The sequence below is a fragment of the Bison bison genome, unplaced genomic scaffold, assembly GCF_000754665.1.
Source record: "Bison bison bison isolate TAMUID 2011002044 unplaced genomic scaffold, Bison_UMD1.0 scf7180017864048, whole genome shotgun sequence".
Classification (NCBI taxonomy): domain Eukaryota; kingdom Metazoa; phylum Chordata; class Mammalia; order Artiodactyla; family Bovidae; genus Bison; species Bison bison.
The window spans coordinates 7364984-7380620 of record NW_011494620.1 but is presented as its reverse complement, the minus strand read 5'-3'; the positions used below and the strand labels follow the sequence as shown (position 1 = coordinate 7380620).

General features: G+C 36.7%; 1 protein-coding gene across 7 annotated transcripts in view; it reads left to right on the top strand.

The window, feature by feature from the left end:
- The window catches only part of FNDC3A (fibronectin type III domain containing 3A), a 113623-nt gene that overhangs the window by 73228 nt on the left and 24758 nt on the right, over window positions 1–15637 (top strand). For all 7 annotated transcript variants that reach the window (XM_010835717.1, XM_010835714.1, XM_010835711.1 and 4 more), the window contains 6 exons: window positions 4396–4633; window positions 7337–7606; window positions 8695–8753; window positions 10130–10287; window positions 12206–12265; window positions 13475–13613. In XM_010835717.1, coding sequence (XP_010834019.1) covers window positions 4396–4633; window positions 7337–7606; window positions 8695–8753; window positions 10130–10287; window positions 12206–12265; window positions 13475–13613 — 924 coding nt within the window. The remainder of the gene's footprint in view (window positions 1–4395; window positions 4634–7336; window positions 7607–8694; window positions 8754–10129; window positions 10288–12205; window positions 12266–13474; window positions 13614–15637) is intronic.

The following is a 15637-nucleotide window of genomic DNA, read 5'->3' as shown; positions in this document are numbered from 1 at the left end:
ATGAGATCTCACTTGTGTTTGTGAAATTTAAAAAGGCACTAGGAGGCAAGTATTTGTTGATTTTGTGCTAACAAAGTGAATAAGAACATGGAATTGAAGTCAGTTTATCTGAGCTCAGTTACTAGTTCCTCCACTTACTGCCTGTGTGACATTGCAAGTTATTTAACATCTCTATGCCTCAGTTTCCCTGTCTAAAAAAAATGGAAATAATAATGCTACCTATTTTAGCATTGTTTTGAGGATTAAATAGTTAACTCATGTCCCTTGAGAAACTTACAGTTAAATTATAGAGTAAGACATGTTGGAAAATTAACAAATACTACAGTGTTAGGGATACCAAACAGATGATAGAAAATAAATGTAGTAGAAGTGATAGGAAAGAGAGAACACTGAGATTCTGGTATCTAGGAAAGGGTTCACAGAGAGCAGTCAAGGAAACTACAGACTGCTAACCCCACATCTCTTTCAGCATCTGAAGTTACATTCTTTACCTTCTCATCTCATCAGTCTGTACTTCTCTTTCATCTAGATCAGACTTTTCTGCTCCTATCTAAATCCTGTGCCCCAGCTGGAGTCCTGACTGTCTTCTCCTTTTGCCTGCTCAAGGACATTACTCTAGCTCTCTCTCTCTCCCCTACATCACAGTTTCTTACTCTCTGATGGATCATGCTCATTAGTATATCAGCATGTTGTAATTGCTCCCACTAAAAACAGCAACAGATTTTTTAAGCTGCTTGACTCTTCTACTGTCAGTTACCACCCTACATATTCCCTTCTATAGGAAAACTTTCTAAAATTGTGAGAAAATTTAGCTCTCTAAGTCTCCTCCCCACTTTGTCTCTTCAGTCCGCTCCACTCAGGCTTTGCCCCTATGATTATGCTAAAACTGCTCTCATCAAGGTCCCTATGACTTCCAAATTGCTAAATCCAACGGTCAGTCCTTAGTCTTCATCTTATTGAACCTATCATCGACACTTAACAAAATCGATCCATTCTCCCTGATATACTTAACCAAACTCTAGAAGTCCAATGCGCTATCCATTGCGCTATGGAGCCACCTATAACCAAACTCTACACTCTTAAGTTTTCTTCCTCCCTTACCCGTTTGTCCTTTCCTATCTTTCTGGAACTGCAGGCCACTATTATCTAACTGCCTACTCAACATTTCCACTTACAGACTTACCAAACTTACACATGCAAAACCTAAAACTCCAGATCTTCTCCCTACTCTGCTGAAGTAACTTGTTCTAACCTATAGCTTTCCCTTTCACTGTTGGTGAAATACCATGATTCCAAAACTTTTTCACACTTCTCCAGTGGAATTATCAGCTAAGCTTGTTGTTCTGCCTTTAAAGATATGCTAACTGTGGGCAGCTTCTCACTCCCTGCACTCCCTGCACGCTGCACCACCATCTCTTGCCTAGATTTCTACAATGACTTCCTGAATGATCTCCCCATTTTTGGCTTTGCCCTACAATCTATCCTCAACTCAGCAGCCAGAGTAACCCTAGTAAATGTAAAGATATATCAGGATTTCTCAATCTTGGTACAATAAACAGTGTCAGCCAATAATTTTTTGTTATGGGGGGGTGGGGGGGGGGTTGTCCTCTGTGTTGTAGGGCATTTAGCGCCATCCCTGACCTCTACTCACTAAATAGTACCTCCAGTTCCAGGTGTGACAACCAAAGACTCCAAGCATGCTCAGTCGCTTCATTCACACTCAACTCTATGGACTGTAGCCCACCAGGCTCCTCTGTCCATGGGGATTCTCCAGGCGAGAATACTGGAGTGGGTTGCCATACCCTTTTCCAGGGGATCGTCCCAACTCAGGGATTGAACCTGCGTCTCTTATGTCTCCTGCGTTGGCAGGCAGCTTCTTTACCACTAGCACCACCTGGGAAGCCCTAAAAATGACTCCAGATACTGCCAAATGTCCTTTACAGCAAGGGTCACCAACCTCCAGGATCTAATGCCTGATGATCTGAGGTGGAGCTGATGTAATAATAATAGAAATAAAGTGCACAATAAATGTAATACGCTTGAATCATTCCAAACCCATCCTTACCCTAAGTCCATGGAAAAACTGTCTTCCGTAAAACCAGTCCTCCTACAGTTGGAGACTGTTGCTCTAGGGAGTAAAATCACCCCTCAATGAAAACCACTTGTTTCTGTGATGGTCCTCCACCTCAGTGAATACATATAGTCTTTAATAGCCTGTACAGTACAACCTGCCTGACTTAGCCATCATCTCTACCATTTTGTATCTGTTGATCTTATCTGCTTCTGTCTTTTCTCCTCCTTTACGCTGATCCAGTCACACTGGCTTCCTCCTAACCAGTCCTACTTTAAAGGCTTTGTTCTGACTGTTCCCTCTTCCCAGAACAGTCTTTCAGATTTTTGCCTGGCTAATTCCTTCAATTCCTTCACATCTCTGCTCAAATTTCACTTTGCCAATAAGGCCTATCCTGATCATTCTTTTCTATTATGACCGTCCCCCTTTTGCGGTACTTCTGATCCCCCTCACCTGGTGTGTGGTTTTTTCCCGTCGTGTTTATTGCCGTGCAGCGTGCTAAACGACTAACTTGCTGTCATGTTCGTCTGCCCCTGTTAGTGTGTGTGCCCACACAAACGTGTCACTGGTTTTTTCTCTCCTAACTTACCACTATCTTCTTGTTCAAAAACAAATTTTGTTTTAATGAATGGAGGTGGTTAGTGCTAGCTTTGGAAGGATAGATGAGACTCTCATAGGTACAGACTGGGGGAAAGTAAAATGAAGAGAAGATGGCATAAGCCAAGGTACAAGATAAAGAAATATGCAGGTAAGTATGAAGATAGGTGTTTTAGTAAACCAGCGTGGCTGGAATGAAGGGTTCAGAGCTTGGTGTGGAAGAAAGATGACAGTATAATGAGAGGTTGGAACCAGATGGAACGCTAGGTTGAAGAGTGTGTACCATGCAGTCCTGTCAGCAGTGGAGGTCATTTAAGATTTGTGAGTCAGACAGTTGATAAAGGTGAAAGTGGTATGTTAATGGCAGACATTGTGGTTTGGCTCACTCAGAATCCATTTCAGACTTCCTCTCAGGTCCCTTCCTATAGGTTAGAGGCTGAAAAATGGTAAACAGATTCCAGATTATCTTCAGCTAGGGTTCCAGATAGGACGTTGTTTCCACCAGTCATAGGCAGTTGTCCAGGCTTGAATCCAGAACTGGGTTAAATAGGGAGACATGGGATATGAGGTCTCCATTGTGCTGGAAACAAATGTTGTAGTCTTCACCGAGTGTATCAAGACAGTGACTCATTTGCTTTTCTGGTTCCGTGTTATCTCACAAGTCATCTCACACTTCATCAGGGAAAGTTTAATAACCTATTTAATAGCAACTATATTCTTCCTAAAGCAGTAATTAATTTGTAAGTTAGGCTTATCTGTATCCAAGTAACTGTGTTTTCTAACATCCTTACCAAGCACATTTGTTTATAAACAAAATTTGCTATTCGTTTAGGCGTAGTAAAACTTACTCTTCGATAGTAAAATGCGAAAATATTAGGATTTGCCTTTAAGTTACTACTTTACATTTTAATCATTTTCTGTTATTAGCTGTTTGTTATACTTCAGTAGTAATTATTTAAGTCTAAAAGATAAAGAACTCTTCTTGTAGAAGTATTTCTAATCTTGAGATAAAATCTTGTATCTTTTTAGTCCTTCCTGTTTGTTCTTGTCCCAGTGAGGTTCAAAGGGAAATCTGTCATTTTAAAAAATATTTTTCCACAGTGTGACCCCTTTGTAGAAATGTGTAATTTCTAAGACTTAGAGCCACAGAGATTTTCCTTAACTGGGAGTGTTTTTGCCTCCCTTGACATGATCTTCAACTATTAAAATTGTTCTGGTCGTGGTCCTAAGAGTTTTATGTCTAAATTCAATATACAGTTGATCTGGGGAGTTTGGATCCAGTTTTTTTCCCCATTGCTGTTTCACAATTTCTGTTCTTTCCATATCTTATTTTTCCCCTACCTCACAAAAAGAAAGAAATTCCTGACCCTGTTATATTGAAACCAGAAGGTCCCTTGAGACATTTGGTCCCATTGCTACATTTTAACTGTATCACTAAATGCATGTCACACCTAAATACCAAATATCCTAACTCACTGTGTATATTATTATTTAGCCAATCTTGTCAGTGTTTTAAGATTTATATTGCATTGTATAACAAAAACTACTTCATGTTGTTCGGTGCTAATTCATATGTATGTAATGTATTTAATAAAATCTTTTCATGTTGGTTCTGTAAAATTTGTTAATTAACTTCTGATCGATGTAATAATTTTTACTCTCACATATCTGGAAAAAACTGCTTACGTTCTATGGAAGAAACTTTTAATCTGTTGTTCATTTTATAGGTTATTGAAGACAATGGTGTTCGAAGAGTTGTTGTGGTTCCTCAGGCACCAGAGTTTCATCCTGGTGGTCACACAGTCATCCACCGCTCTCCACACCCTCCTCTACCTGGTTTCATTCCTGTCCCAACCATGATGCCCCCCCCACCACGCCACATGTACTCACCGGTTACTGGAGCCGGAGACATGGCAACGCAGTATATGGCACCGTATCAGTCTTCACAAGTATATGGAGATGTAGGTAAGACATCTAGAAAGCATTCTTGTTTTATGGAGTTGGCTGGTCTTTGCTTGGATGTAATAGGTGCTATTATCACATTATATAAAAGAAACCAAAAAATGGTAACTATCACAATAATTTTCTGTCACTCAAACACTGTGTTAAGGGAATTCTAGTCAGTACTCTGTAATGACCTATATGGGAAAAGAATCTAAAAAAGAGTGGATATATGTGTATGTGTAACCCATTCACTTTGTTATACAGCAGAAACTAACACAACATTGTAAATCAACTATGCTCCAGTAAAAATTAACTTTAAAAAACATGTTAAATGTGTCATCTTCATGCCCAGCCTTCAAAGCAGGTGAGTAAACAGAAAATCAGAAAGGGAAAGTAACTTACATCGTGCAGCAACGTTCAGTGGGGACACACTCAAACAAGAGGTCTACTTGTCTGTCCTGCTGCTCTCTGAGGAAATTTTTTAGTTAGGGGTGATCATGCTGCTGTTTAATTTTGAAGCCTCTGATGCCACTAACTAACATTGCTAGGTTCTATAAGATACTGGGGGAAAAAAATGAAACAATCTCTGCCCTCAGGGAGTTAATAAATTGTTGGGAAGACTAGACAGCTACATATACACAAAATAATCATCTTACTCTTTCCTGTGGCTTTAAATACCATCCATAGACTGACAGTTTTTTTTTTAATTTGTATCTTCAGTCAAAAACCTCTCCTCTGAGCCCCAGGTTTTTATTTCTGTCTGTGGTGTTTTTTTTGGACTGTGCTGCATTCCCAAGCCAGGGATTAAATCCAGGCCATGGAATTAAAAGCCTGGACTCTGGAATCCTAACCACTAGGCCACCAGGTTACTCCTCTAACTGCCTTCTTGATAACTCCACTGAAGTGTCTCATACATCTCAGTTATAGTATTTTTAAACATAATTATGGAACTTGATTTTCTGTGTCATCTTCATCTCCATGAATGGTACCGCTGTCCACTCAGTTTGCACAGTTAAAAACCAGATGACCAAATTTGATTCCTCCTCTTTCAACCCCCACATCAGTTGATATCTTACTTTCAGAAGATTCCCAGATGTGACTGCTTTTCTCCACTGCTACTCAGACTTAGTACCCCGTCACCTCTGGTCAGGACGCCTGGAGCAACAGCCTTCCCGTGGTTTTTCCGCTGTCATTCCTGCCCGCAACCATCCACACTCAGCCAGAGTAATCATTTTAAAATATAAATCAGACCATTCTTCTAGTTAATAGAGTTCAGTGACTTTCCACTACATTTAGAATAAAATCCTAAACCCTTCCCCTTGACCAGAATTTCTCAACTTCAGCACTGTTTGAAGAAGGATGAGTCTTTACTGTGGAGGACAGAACTGGCTTTGTAGGATGTTTAGAAGGATCCCTGCCCTCTACCCACTAGATGCCAATAGCACACAACTCCACCCTCACCCTCCTCCAACTCAGCTGTGACAACTAGAAGTATCTCCAGACACTGCCAGATGACTCCTGGGGGCCACATTTGGGCCTGGTTGCCAACCACTGCCTTGGACAAGATCCTGTTCTGTGGCCTCAGTCTGCCTTGTCTTACTTGTTCCCATGCACACACCCCACCTTCGGTTTTTCAGAACCAAGCTCTTTCTTGCCTCAATGCCTGTACACATGGTGGTCTCTCTCCCAGAAGTGCTCTTCCCCACTTTACATGCAGGCTGCTGCTGCTTTGGGTTTTTTTGGTTTTTTTTGCTTTAGATGTTAGCTTTCAGAGATCTTCCCATAACCTTTCCTTGTCAATCTCTAAAACCTGTTTCTTTCACAGAACTGAACACAACTTGATTATTTTTGTTTATTTAGAAGTCTTTTTCCCTTATGTAACTGTAAACCCCTGAAGAACTATATCTGTTTTTTTCATCACTGTTTTCCTTGCACTTAATCAGTACTTGTTCATTCAAGCTTAGTAAATTTGTAGAAGAAATAACTCTAAATACAAATTTTAAATTATGCAACACACCCTGTAAGTAGTAGATATATTACATATTATGTCATATATTACTTTTTTTTCAAACTTATTTCTATTGCCCAAGTAATGCGTATTAATTCTGTAGATCTGAGTGTGGTTTGAGTGTGGTTTGTTTTTCTGCATTTCTAACAAATTCCCAGATAAGTCTCGTGCGGTAGCCCAATAAACATACTTCTGATAGCATGAGTTTATACTACAAATCAGTCTCTTTAAATTTTTTTACTCCTAATTATGACCTAGTTTTTTTTAATGTGAGAAAATTATAAGAAAAATCTTAGCTATTACAGTATACTACTATTTTACATTGTTAAAAGCCACTGTTAGAGGAGATGTTTGAAGTTGAAAGAGATGCTAAAATTAATGTAGAATAAAAGAACTCTACACAGCTCAGTTCAGGTCTTATTCCGCTCCTGTGACAGTCATAGCTTAGGACCAAGCTGTTTCTATGGAGATTAATACTTGAGAAAAGAAGAAGAAAATAAATATCTGTAAGATTATAATTATAATCAAGTCATAAAGCTTGGTTCTCTTCAGTTAGTGGAGACACAGAAATAGCTTTGTGTTGTGCAAGATTTTTCTTTGAAGTATTTTATAAGTTTTATATAATGATAGATTTATTTCCTACTCTTTTCCCCTGCCATAAATGTGTTTGGAGAAAGCAACCTTTTCTAAATGATTTTTACTTTATTTCTTCTTAGATGCTCACTCTTCACATGGAAGGTCCAACTTTAGAGATGAAAGATCTAGTAAAACATACGAACGTTTGCAGAAAAAATTAAAGGATCGCCAAGGAACACAGAAAGATAAGATGAGCAGTCCACCATCATCACCCCAGAAATGCCCTTCTCCTATAAGTGAACATAATGGGCTTACAAAAGGGCAGAATGCTAGTGGTACGAACACAGGATCAGTGAAGAACAAGTCAGGAAAGGGGAAAGGGGGTGCACAAGTTGATACAGAAATAGAAGGTAACTATTTATATGTTCTAATTGTCTTTTTATCATCATTTAACCTACTAAAAGTATATAGTCTGACCTTTCAGTCATTCATCATGCTTCACATAAACTGTAGGTTAATAGCATAACACGGTCTAAATGTGAGGGGTAAGTTTTAGAACCTGAATTGTTACTAGGGTATTTCTTTTTACATTTTGGGAAAGCTCAATTAACACTTAACACCTATATCATAAATTTTACTAACCACGGGAAATTTCTGTTTGATAGGAAAACTCAGAGTTCATCCAGATTCCTTCTTTCTGAACCTAAATAAGGCTAAACTGGTTTTTAATCAAAACTCTTACTCTTCTCAGCTTCTTATACAACTCCCTGATAGCAACTAGTTATGTAGTTCACCAATCCATTTATGTACTCTGTAAATGTTATAGTTAGGATAGAGTCTTGTCCATTTCTTTGTTCAAAAGTTCTTTTCTGTTTCCCTTAGATCCTTCCTCTAACCTGTGACTTCCACTATACGGACTCTGAGCACTACTTCTTTTCTTTAAAATTTCTATTTCCCATCAATTTAGTGCTTTCACAGCCTCTTGGCTTGTAATATAAACATTTATTAAAATGTTCTCCCATATTTTTGAGACCTTCTGATCATTCTTTTCAGCACTGATGTTTCAGAGGAGTTAAGCTAAAGTTTCAGATACTTCAATGGTGGTTTTAAGTTATGGTCAAGTCAATTATATTCCTATTTGGGAACCACAATTAAGGCATATATGAAACAAGTGCTTAGTTAACTTGTCATTAAGAGGTATGAGATTGGCAAATAAGGACTTTTAAGAGAGAGTACTTTATTTTTTTAAAGGGATTATATATAGTAGTACTATAAGTAGTTGTTATGGTTAAAAGGGAAATAGAAACTGAGGCAGAACAACTCTATAAAAAGCCACAAACTGCTGAATATGAACTAAAGGAGTAAAAACTAGAAAATAAAATTCTCAAATACCAACCTCTTGTTACATGTTTTAGAAGACATATTGTGAAGGGAGCAGAATGATTGCATTTAAGTTTTTTTTTTATTATTCCAAAATTTTTTTTTTTTTTTTTTTAAGAAAAAGATGAAGAAACTAAAGCTTTTGAAGCACTTCTTTCCAACATTGTCAAACCAGTGGTAAGTATCACATGTATTTTCTTGACATTTACATTTAGTATATTCACAAAGGATTTTGGTAGGTTCAGGGCTTACTTACAATTTAACTATATGTCAGGAATGTGAGATCAGTAATAATAGATCAATACAGATCTGACATAAGGAGAGCAAAGCTGTTAATCAGTGTGGCAGAATACTCAACCAGCAGTTCATTTTTTAAACAAGGTTTTAGTACATGCTCAATGACATTCAAAATCACTGGACCAGGCAAAGATCTAATGAAGAGTGTAGGTACAACTGATTATCATTTTTTAAAAAAATTGTTATTTCCATATAAAATACATCCAATTAACTCCAGTTGCAAAAAGAGTTAAAATCAAACCATAGAGGAAAGTTAATAGTCCCCAATACTATTTGTGTGCAGATGTAATAGAAAAAGTCAGAAAAATGTATGACAGCAAAACTGGCTACATAAAATTTTCTGTGTATTTTGCATGCATGCATGCTAAGTTGCTTCAGTCGTGTACAACTCTGCAACCCTATGGCTATAGCCTACCAGGCTTCTCTGTCCATGGGATTCTCCAGGCAAGAATACTGGAGTGGGTTGCCATGCCCTCCTCCAGGGGATCGTCCTGGCCCAGGGGTCGAACCTGCATCCCTGCATTGGCAGGCGGGTTCTTTATCACTAGCGCCATCTGGAAAGCCTCTGTGTGTTTTAAAATAGCCTAAATAAAGGCTATCATTCTGATAGGAAAAATATTTCCATCAGATAAAAGATTAATATTAAGTAAAATGCTCATACAAACTAAATTTTTAGACCCATTAAGACCCCAAAGTGTTCTTCACTAGTAATTAAAAGAAATATAATAACTTTTCTCAAATGATGAGGTCTTATTTTTCAGTAAAAAACTTACACAAATGAAAAGAAGAGAAAGTTATGCTCTGTACAGAGTGTTTAATTATGAAGGTAGTTAGATACATTTTTGTTTTTTAAATACGATTCAATTATATTTCTTTGGACAGTCCCAGTCTTTTGCTAATTTTTCTTTTAAGGTTTTGATCTTTTTCTTATTGTTAGACACTTTCTAAAGTGAGGAAATGAATCCTTTCAAGTATGTTACAAGTGATTTTTTTCTGCCATTCTTTCAACTGTATATGATGTCCAGTAATCGTTTTAAACAGCCAAAAAAATGGTCTTTGAACTTTGTTGAACCCATCTACCCTTTCATGGCAGATTGTATCTCATTTACAAATGGGCAGGTTTCTATTGGTGAGTCATTTTATGTAAGTAACTACAGATAAATTTTATTTAATCTTGAAACCCTATTAGATTTTGTGCTGTTTGTTGTGCACATTACAGTTGTTTCAGAGAGCTTTTAAATGTTATGTTTTTGCAGGCCTCAGACATCCAGGCAAGGACAGTGGTTCTTACCTGGTCACCACCTTCCAGCCTCATAAATGGTGAAACAGATGAGACCACTGTACCAGAGCTCTATGGTTATGAAATTCTGGTCTCAAGCACTGGAAAAGATGGGAAATACAAAAGTGTTTTTGCGTAGGTATTTGTTTTGTTTTACTCCTTCCCGTTATATAAGTTAATGGTTTATCACAAAGAGCTTAATACTAATTCTGTGCTGTTTTCCCTCTTCATGCTTTTGTTTTGAATCTATAAGTTGACCGGTGATTCTCATTTCAATGTAAATAGTCCACATGCCAGCTGGTTCACATTTCTGTCTACAACTCCCTTGGAATAATTCACTTTCATTGGCCACATTCAGCTTTTTTATTTTTCAATAGGCTCCCTAATAGATATTTCACTATCCACATATTCCTGAGACATAAATATAAATTGTAGTATGTAGAAGCCAGGACCAGAAATGGAGAACTCTTACATTGTGAACTCATGCAGTGTTGCTCCTCTAGGGAGTTGGATTTCATTCCTACATATACAACCTCATGTCCTATTGTGAAATGAATTTAGTATCCTTGTTCCTCATTTGTGTGTTGAAAATGCCATAGTTCTCTTTCCTTGGTTCAAAAGTGTATTATACTCCAACAAACCTTAGAAAGTCTCAGTGGCTAAAATTGTGACTTTTTGATTGACAGCTGTAAAATAAATTATTTTTCTGTTCTTGTTCATATAGAAATTGTTTATTCTGGTGAAAAAGAGTAAAATTGATAACTTGTATAACTTCACCAGGAAGATTGTAAAGGAGGACGTGGTTAGCCATTTGAATGATCGTTACTAACAAAACACTGGATAAATCAAACTTCTTGGTGTATTTAAAAAAAAAAGCTAGTATGGGGAAGAAAGGAAAGTGAAACTGCTTCAGTGACTGCCATCTAGTAACAAGGTCTCCTCCTCTTTGTTGAGACTCCCTTGTGTGTATTTTGTTTCATTTTCTTAAAAGAGCAAACGTACCTACGGGCTAAATAAAGGACCATCAACATAAAGGTTTCTTTTTTGTGTTAATGGCTGTTCTAGTTTGATATGACTGCTTCCTAAGGGAAAGAATTTATCTCCATTTGCAGCCTGACCAGAGAACACAAGAGGGACATTAGTCAACCTCAGTCATCTCGTTATCCTGCACCAATTAAAGTCTCTTTCTGAGGCTGCTACTACAACTGCCCCGATTCAGTAAGGTGTCCTTCCATCAGTGAGACATGTTTCCTTTTTCATACTGTTCACTGGCTTTGATTTGAGAAACAGGATACCTGGAAGGAAAGTGGGAGGGGGACGGGAGGAAGAAGTCCATTAAGTGGAGAGGAGCGAAACTTGACTGAAGGAAATGAAACAGAGCACAGTGATTTAAAAGAAAAGGAAGAGAAAACAGGCTAACTTGTTGGCTACATGCCCAAATAATAGTTGTAGCAAATAATTAGGAAAATATGTGCTATTATATTTGAAAATGTAATAGTGGCTATGAAAAATGCTTTACCTTAAATTGTGACTCACTTTTTAGAAACCTACTCATTAAATTCTAACATTTTAAATAAAGTTCCACCTTATATTTTAAATAAAATCCAATAGTGGCAGACTCCTTGTAAAAATTTGATAGTTTTGACTTCAGTTTTGATTTCATGTGTTACTTAGTATTTTAACTATATGCCAGTAATTGAAAATGGTTCTATTTCTTCAGTTAAGCTGAATAGCTATCCTAACTACACACACACACATACACACACAAAGTCTTGCTTATACAGTCCATTTACTTAGCACACTTTTTTGTTTTCAAGTGTTATGCAGGTACATACCTAAGTGTGGCATATAACCTAAATACGCAAATTGCTTATTGATACAGTCTGAATGTGGTTACAGTTGGGAACCACGAAGTAAGAAGCAAGTATAATTTCAAGTAAGAAAGTAAAAAGCAGTATAATTTCATAAAATTCCACAAACTGTAGTATACATAACACATTCTCTAAAAATGCTATATTTATCAAATAATGATATGTTACTTTTTTCCCCCCAGAGGAGAAGAAACCAGTGTCACTTTAAATGATCTCAAACCAGCTACAGATTACCATGCAAAGTAAGGAATTCCTATATGCTACTTTTATGTGATGTATTGTAGCATAGGGTTTGTTTTTAATGATTTCCTTAAAAGTCTAGACTATAATTTCAATATTAATTTTGGATTAAAAACATGGAGTTTGTGGATTTTGATTTTTCTTTTGCTATAATTATCAACACATTCCCCCAAAAAACATTTATCTCAAATGTTATATTGAAGGGTAAATGGCCTGGTTTGTACGACTTAGGGATTAGAATGAATATATATCACCGACTCAATGGACATGAGTTTGAGTAAACTCAGGGAGTTGGTGATGGACAGGGAGGCCTGACATGCTGCAGTCCATGGTGTCACAAAGAGTCGGACACGACTGAGCAACTGAACTGAACTGACAGATAATATGTATACTATATCTGTAATACCTGATTTAGCACTGGAAGACTGTGCCAGCTTTTGACATTTTTACAAAGCAAAATCATAAATAATAATTTCCACTTATGTATATTTATTCCATCCTATTTTGTAAGAGTTTGGAATATTAAAACTCCTAGAATTTGGTAACATTTAATTGGGATAGCTTAGATACTACTGTTTTACTCTGCACAGTTCTTCTATTATGATTTCACAAAATTATTTTTTAGACTATAGGGCCTCCCCAGCTGGGACTCGTATAACAGTTTATTCAGTCACCTATTTTTAAAAAGAACACTTGTACTTGAGATTATCCTATTAAACTGTCTTCAATTATACTCCCTGTGGAGGAACCCTAAGTATTATCCAACCTAATATTTTTCAAACTGTGGATTGTAACCACTGTTGAATCATGAAATTAATTTTGTGGGTTATAGTCAGAATTGTTTTAATATAATTAAATGGAATAGAAAATATCAGTATATTACCCAATTAAGGATATTGTTTCAGAATACTACTTTTGTTGTGTATGTGTGTGTATGATGTATATGTGTGCCTATGTATAAATACATATTGCAGAGACAGTCATAGTTTAAAATGCATTTCTTTGAGCAGTTAGAAAAAATATGAAAGCCACTTGTTTATTCTACTTTTCTTTTTTTTTTAAAGGTTACCCTTTATTTCTGATATGCGTATTTCTCGATAGAACATTTAGAGGGCACTTTACTGACTTGCACATACTTAAAGGTGATGTTATAGAATGGTAGGATACAGTGATTCTGCAGGATAAAACCACAGTTTATTTTATCACCACAGAGTCCAGGCAGAATACAATTCTATAAAGGGAACTCCTTCCGCAGCTGAAACCTTTACCACCTTGAGCTGTGAACCTGACATACCTAATCCACCAAGGATAGCCAACCGGACCAAAAATTCACTTACCTTGCAGTGGAAGGTAAGACTAGAGTGTTTCCAACTGGACATTTGTTTCCCTTTTTTTTTTCCCTTTACTATTAAACTTCATTTGTTTTCGGAGACAAAAGGAGGTTTAAGCTAACTTGCTCTTGCTCTTCACATATATTAAATAGGCATTTGTTCCTTATATCCTAAAATAACACTCTTATCAGTTTTTCTTATATAACACAAATATAAACGTAACATAAATGTAACAGAAACATTGTTATAAATTATATATATGTTATATGTAACATATATATAACAGAAACATAAAATATGTTTTTATGACATATTTTTATGAAAAATAAATATTTATGACACGTTTTTATGACAGAAACATAAAATATATGTTATATATAACATGTATAACAGAAACATAAAAATAGAAACATAAAAATATAACATTTACGTAACATAAATATAACAGAAAAGATTGGCTTATAATTAGCAGTCCTTATACTGAATGTGTGATGACACTGCAATGTGTGTTTCTCAAACTAACTGCTTTCTATATTTTGTAATAACGCCTTTGTATCCTGAATTTTATCCTAAAATGAGATTCATAATAACTTAACCCAAATATTAATATGATGCCATAAAGGAGGAATAAAATTATTTCTAATGGAATGCATGCTGTGTCATTTCAGTCATGTCTGACTCTTTGCAACCCCATGAACTGTCTATGGGATTCTCCAGGCAAGAATACTGGAGTGAGTGGTTTGCCATGCCCTCCTCCAGGGGATCTAACCAACCCAGGGATCAAACCCACATTTCTTACATTTCCTGCATCAACAGGCAGTTTCTTTATATTTTTTTTAGTGTATAAATATTTGGACCCAATATTACACAAGAAGATGTAATAAAGTGGATAGACACTAGATAGAATTGGATCCTAGATACAACAGGCATTGTTGTCATTGGTGACATGATTTTCTGAAATCCTAACATAGGTCTTGGTAAATTTCTGAATAAAATTAAGTACTGCTGCTGCTGCTAAGTCGCTTCAGTCGTGTCCGACTCTGTGCGCTCCCCCGTCCCTGGGATTCTCCAGGCAAGAACACTGGAGTGGGTTGCCATTTCCTTCTCCAATGCATGAAAGGGAAAAGTGAAAGTGAAGTCGCTCAGTCATATCCGACTCCTAGCAACCCCATGGACTGCAGCCTACCAGGCCCCTCCATCCATGGGATTTTCCAGGCAAGAGTCCTGGAGTGGGTTGCCATTGCCTTCTCCGAAAATTAAGTACAGTCTTTCCCAGATTGCATAGTAGTTGCATTTAAGGGAATACACTGTTAAAATTATACCACTGATACCTTGGAAAATGGAATCAAGTTCTAGGCTATAATAATTGTAAACAGGTATTCATCTATATGGGTATCCAGGAATACATTCAAAAGTCCTGGAGGAAGAAACCAACACAATATTGTAAACCAATTATCCTCCAATTAAAAATAAATAAAATTTAAAGGAATTACCAAAAAGAGGATGGAAAAAGAAATAGAAAAAACTTAAATTATCATAGGCTCTCAAAAAAAAATGTCCTGGAGAAAAAAATAAAATTTTTCATTGTTCTGAAAGGTGAAATTCTTTAGTTCTAGAGTGACCAAATCCTGGGAGAAAGACTAGAACTGAAATTTTCACCATTGAAAATGTAACAGATTGATGAATTAACAGTCTTAGGCAATCAACACATGGAGCCCAGAAGTGGAGATCCAGATAGTATGCACCCTTGAAGTTCCTCTTGCTCTTTTACTTTTTAGTGTATTACATGGTATCACTTGCAGATTGTATTGATAAGTTGAGTTTTAATGAAAATGACAGGATCTGTCCCAGAAGCTTAAAGATGATAAAAAACCTTCTGATAAAAGATAGTTCTTGATAAAAGAGATTGTTCAGAGTTGAGAGAAATCTGAGTAGCCTCCTGCTTTGCTTTCTTTTCTGGCAGTTAAAAGGATTATAGGATGTACATCTATATCTGTATTCTCTGTGCAGATTTTTCAGGGCTAAATCCCAGAGAACATCTAT